Source organism: Hyposmocoma kahamanoa, unplaced genomic scaffold, assembly GCF_003589595.1.
Source record: "Hyposmocoma kahamanoa isolate Upper Pololo Valley unplaced genomic scaffold, ASM358959v1 63, whole genome shotgun sequence".
NCBI classification, from domain to species: Eukaryota; Metazoa; Arthropoda; class Insecta; order Lepidoptera; family Cosmopterigidae; genus Hyposmocoma; species Hyposmocoma kahamanoa.
Window position 1 is genome coordinate 13,166,616 of NW_020653851.1, and position 5,813 is coordinate 13,172,428.

At 35.7% G+C, this 5,813-nt stretch overlaps 1 protein-coding gene across 1 annotated transcript in view; it reads left to right on the forward strand.

Moving 5' to 3' along the window:
• LOC113230069 (sodium-coupled monocarboxylate transporter 1-like) overlaps nt 1–5,813 on the forward strand; it is an 8,962-nt gene continuing 3,149 nt past the window's right edge. The window contains exons 1-7 of the mRNA XM_026463802.1: nt 1–258; nt 342–501; nt 1,643–1,708; nt 2,471–2,522; nt 3,410–3,477; nt 4,439–4,593; nt 5,004–5,144. Of these exons, the coding sequence (XP_026319587.1) occupies nt 56–258; nt 342–501; nt 1,643–1,708; nt 2,471–2,522; nt 3,410–3,477; nt 4,439–4,593; nt 5,004–5,144 (845 nt within the window). The 5' untranslated portion in view covers nt 1–55. The remainder of the gene's footprint in view (nt 259–341; nt 502–1,642; nt 1,709–2,470; nt 2,523–3,409; nt 3,478–4,438; nt 4,594–5,003; nt 5,145–5,813) is intronic.

The following is a 5,813-nucleotide window of genomic DNA, read 5'->3' on the forward strand; positions in this document are numbered from 1 at the left end:
CCAGATATGATATCTATTTAAATCAAAATAACTTACCGTAACTAGATACCACAAAATGGGTGAAAATGTTAATGAAATCGTGCATGAGATGCAAAGATTCTCATGGGTCGATTATGTGGTATTCGTGTTTATGTTAGCTGTAAGCGCCGTGGTGGGGGTGTATTGGGGATTTATGAAGAAGCAGACGACTCAAAGTGACTATTTATTAGGAGGCCGAAACATGAAAGTTGTTCCGGTTGCTATGTCCCTGGTAGCTAGGTGAGTTCAGCGTAACTTTAGTTGCCAACTTAAACGGTACATAATATGCAAGATATGTAATTAAATGTATGATAATATTTCAGTTTTGTCTCAGGAATAACATTACTAGGATCTCCTACAGAAGTTTATATGTACGGTACTCAGTATGCATTTATAATTGGAGGAATTTTTCTAATGTCTTTCGTGATGACTCAAATCTATTTACCTGTTTTCCATGAGCTTAAAATAACTTCCAATTATGAGGTAAGTTGTTTCTTGTTAAAAGAATTCTTATTCCCGTAATTTAACATTTAATTATTAATAATTAATAATTTCGCTTTGTAGGTATGAGATCAAACAGTTTTCATTGTAATGTTTACTATAAAAACTTGTTTCATTTTTATTTGAGAGTTATATGTACTAGCCATTATCTGGTCATTATTATATTTTCGTTTTGGTTTACATTCAACAACACTATTTTGTTCTGAGAAATTTTAGACAGTGTTATAAAAATATTTTACAATTTTATTCCACAAATAAAAAAAAATCCCATTTGTCCCAAAGTTCCAGGACACCCTTACCGTTACCATGCGATACCTTGGAACTTGGGATACTTGGAGTCGACATCACGGACGAATCAGTTCCTGGGTTATTTGAGAGCAAATCCAAACTGGCTTCAAAAGGCTCGGAGTGTCCAATTGAGTGGAGCGTTATATCACCAATTTTTATTGTAAAAAGAACAGATTCGACACCATAGGATTGCTCGTACTCTGGCCCAGAGTTCCCAAATACCAGCTTGATGCACTTGACTTCATTCAATGTCTGTCTGTTTATACTTGTAGTCGATGATCCCAAACTTACAGATGGTTTGGAGTCCTTTAATATACGGAAAGACGTTGGCTCTTTTTGTGTGTTCTATACTGTCTTTATAGTGGGGAGTGCCTACAGGAACTTGTCGAACTGGTGCCACCTTCACTTTTCCACATCGAACCTCCGTGCTAGGAGTAGAGCCAATCCCCACATCATTGATGCCTAGCATTGTAACACAATGCGGTTATGACGTCCGTTCCTTTCTCGAACTCGCAAGATGTGGAATATGGTCTCCCTCCTGAAGTATTTCCTGTGCGCTATGATATGAGGTTCTAAGTGCCACGCGTGTCAATAGGGCTTTCAAAGGCTGGCATGCAAAGGCAGCTCATCTGATGTTGCAGATGTCGACGATGGGCGACGATGACCACCACACATCAAGTGGCTCGTATGCTCGTTTGCCTCCTACTTTATATAAAAAAGATTATATTAAATGTTTCTTGAGAAACTCTTTGGTTAACAGTTTAAGAAAGTTTTTGCAGTGATTTTGTGATATTGTGAATTATATTGCACCACGTCTATTTTTTCTTTCTTTCAGTACTTATCATTAAGATTCGACAACAGGTTGCGGTTATTCGGTTCCATCCTGTTCACAATTACTCTGGTGAGTCAACTAGAGTGGTGAGGAAATTTGTAATTCAGTGTAAATGTTATATCTAATACTTTGTTCTGCAAGTATAGGTACGTCGCAGAAAGTGTGAGACTAAGTCATCAAGTCCCCTATTTTATAATAATAAAGCTTAAGTAAATTAATTATTAACTCTACTGTTATAACGAGTTTAATAAAAATTAGGAATTTTAAGTTAGCTGATTTTAATACTATACTGCTATACAACATATGTCCAATTACAACTTATTCATTATATGGATTTTGTTGGTCTTGTGTCAGTTCAGTGAATGCGATAAACAACGATAAGTAAGATTTAAGAAATTAAGATTAAAAAATTTCAAGAAATTAAAATCTGTAGACTTGCGTTTTTGGCCGGCTGCCATAAACATAAGAACACGAAAATATTGGAATGCGGTCTGTACAGTATCTACTTTAGCCACTAAAACAAAGTAATATTTAGTTACCTAAATACCTACACGTTAATGCCTACATTATTGAACAAATATATAGTGATTTCTATATCAGTCATATCTAATATCAGTCATAATCTACCTAGAAAGGTACCCTATACTGTGATTAGATACATGCAAAATCGATTGACTGTAAATATATGATATTTTAATATTTTATAGGGAAATAAATTACTTGTTAGAGAAGGTTTTATTTGTTAATATGTCTAATTTATTAACACATCTGATATGTGTGTAGTTAATAAATTAGATATATTAATCTATGCTAAATTCGCTCGTCTTTCAGATAGGTTGGCTGCCGATCGTCATTTATGTACCTGCACTAGCTTTCAATCAAGGTAGAGTACTATTTTCTGATGACCAAGCTGCGGAGTTATTGGAGTTGTAAGGGAGTTGACGATATGGTATTGTTAATCTATTTCATTGTAATTTATTATTGGACATCACTATTTTCTGGTATAAGTATATTATTTGGAATGTAATTGACGAGATGAAAAAAGAAATAGATTGTAAATTCGCATGTTACTGTAGAGCTGTGCGTAATATTGAGTGTGTGCGTTAAGCTTGGACTTTAAAAAATAGTGTTGTAGTAAGTAATAATTTAACGGAATTTATTTTATTTTTCAATACTGGCCTCTATGCTTTGTGAAATGATTAGAGACACGAGTATAAATACATACGTAATTGGATATCATCAATAGCGCAATGGTCGATATCTTTTGACTTTATTCTTATTATAAACGGGTTAAAGAATTTAAGTCTTATGTCTATAGGGCGACGTGTGACGTCCCTACTTTACACTCGTTATAGTAACTTGCTTCAGTTAAGTCAGTTTTGGAGAATTCAAGGTTCATTTGGGTGTCTTAAATATAATCTAAACTTGAACCAATATTAAAATATTGCCTTTTCTGTGTGAAAGCGGCTGTCAGTGCCTCTAAAGGTGGGTCCACATTTGTGACATTTCAATGCACCGAGACTCCGTGATATATCATAGGTACTTGCTACGTAAATGTGGACGGACCGCAACAATTTCAATTGTATGCGACGTAATTTTGCAATAGAATGCTGATTTCACGCAAAAGTAACTGATTATTTTAAATACATATTCATTTTTTCGGGTTGTTACAAACTGGGCAACACCTTGGGCCTGACTTATCGTTGACTTTTGGAACACCATGTATGTTATATTATAATTATCTACTCTACTCGTTTATTATATTTGCAGTGACTGGTATTGATATACACGTTATTACGCCTGTTGTGTGTCTGGTCTGCATATTTTATACGAGTGCTGTGAGTATACCTCAGCTTTTAAGCATAAAATATGTTGCGTAAGCAAGATTGCAACAGTTATTTTGGCCTTCCTTAGCCGTGGTCTACCGGTTTAGTTCACCGGGTGCAGCTTAGTAAAAACCCGTGCCCCATTAAGGTGGGCTTAGGTGGACAATACATGAGTATGAACCGCATAAGTCCGCCCTTTTACTTTGATTACGACTATATAAATTTAATTAAAATAAGAAATGCAATTATGATATTCCTATATATTGGTGATGGATGTGTAGTTTTAAATTTAAAGAGATTATTGCACTACACTAAGTTATCATTATGGCAGCGTATCTAGAGAAATCATTTCAAAATTTTCCTTTCCCTGGGAATAAAGCTTTCTCAACATGAAAATTCCTAAGAAGTTCCTTCTTAATAAAAAGGACTACTTAACATTTAAAAACAAAAATTACGCTGCAGTCATTGCAATATATTTTTTTAATATTTGCACACAGTGTTGGGAAAAAATATTTTTCACTGAATGAATGATGAATCAAATTATACTAGTAAATTTGGACTTAGTACGTATGTAATTTCACAACTATGTTATTTTTGAAATATTCGTTCCGTTTTCTAGTTTACAAAACAAACAGGATTTACCATGAACTATAAATCCATACCTTTATCGAAATGCGATGTGTACTGTAACTAGGTACCTAAATAATATACTGTGATACTGAGAGTTTGATCGGGTTTCCCAAAAACAATTGATTATATAAAAAGTTAAATCTGGACCTGTCTAAAATAAAAACCTAATTGTAATTCAAATTGAAGGATTTAAACTTCTTTCTTTAAGGACTTTTTAGTGTATGATTATACAGCCGCAGGCGCACAGATAAGCAGAGATAGATATGTGATCTGTAAAATACCTATCTATTAATGACTATTTCATAATTATTATTTATAATTAATATTTACAAATGCATTTCAGGGAGGTCTACAAGCCGTGGTTTGGACAGATGTGATTCAGATCACAGCAATGTTCGGAGCGATGGCACTGGTAGCCGTTAAAGGTACTTTAGACGTTGGTGGCTTTGATGTAGTCTGGCAACGGAATTTTGACAGTGATAGGATAGAGGCTCCTAAGTAAGTTCTGAAATATCCATCCATTTAAGTATTGTAGTACCTATCATCATAATCATATCAGTCGGAAGACGTCCACTGCTGACCATAAGCCTCCCCCAAAGATTTCCAGACCAGCCGATCGGACGCGACGTGCATTTATAGCACCCATATATACTATATATATATATTTAGATCTGTCTTTACCTATGACTATTTTATTGCAATGCAATTATTTGCAGGAACCTTTCAGTTTGAGTTATGTGATAGCTTATACATACCTCGTAGTATAGATATGTATTCATTCCATTATGTTGGATATATATTACAGTCACATGTTTTAAATATTACTATTAGGAAAAACTCGCTTAGAGTAAAATTCTATACACATAGTACGCGTGGTAGTTAAACAGAAACAAACATTTCCTTTTCAGTTGGGATCCTAATCCATTAGCACGTCATACGTTCTGGAATCTAGTGGTTGGTGGACTCGTATACTGGCTTCAGGCGAATTCCGTTAATCAGACTATGGTACAGAGATATTTGGCTTTGCCTACGCTACGCGGGGCGAAATGGTATGTTTGAATTTGCGTATTACTCGTGGCCGTTGCTACGCTTTATCTGAGTCGCGAATGAGTGTAGTGGTGACACATTCTTTCCAATTATTTAGAGTAGTTTTAGTAGCAGTAGAGCTCCTTGTGAAAGAGTTTGTCCAGGGAAGTACTACCTCCTTACGCATTTCAGCCGCCAAGCAGTAAGGTGATCATTACTGTGTTCCGGAAAAGAAAGGTAAGGGTGCTGGTGAAATTACAGGCACATGGGACTTGTCAACTTATGTCTCAGGGTGGCGGGCGCACTGAGAGTGCCCCTCAGATCTTTGCGATTTAAAGCTCCGAGTGGGGCTGTAACTGCTATGGACGGGCGTGTCGCTTACCAGCAGGCGCACGACTTGTTCGTCCCATCACTTGGTATCATAAAAAACAGTTATCTTTTTATCGTATCGATGACATTTACCAATCTACGTAAGGTATCTCGCCGATTGTTACCAGGGTACGCTTTAAACTTAAAGGAAAACAATGGTACGTCGCGTCGTGTGGGGAGGCTCCTTTCGTGCAACCCGTAGTTATGCAAAAATTGTATGAACCAGGAAAGGTCATTATTATTCCTAAATATTAGGGGTTAAAGTATGAAATTGCAGTTTTATTGCAATAGGTTCTTTGAATTTTCATAGAATCTTCATGGTT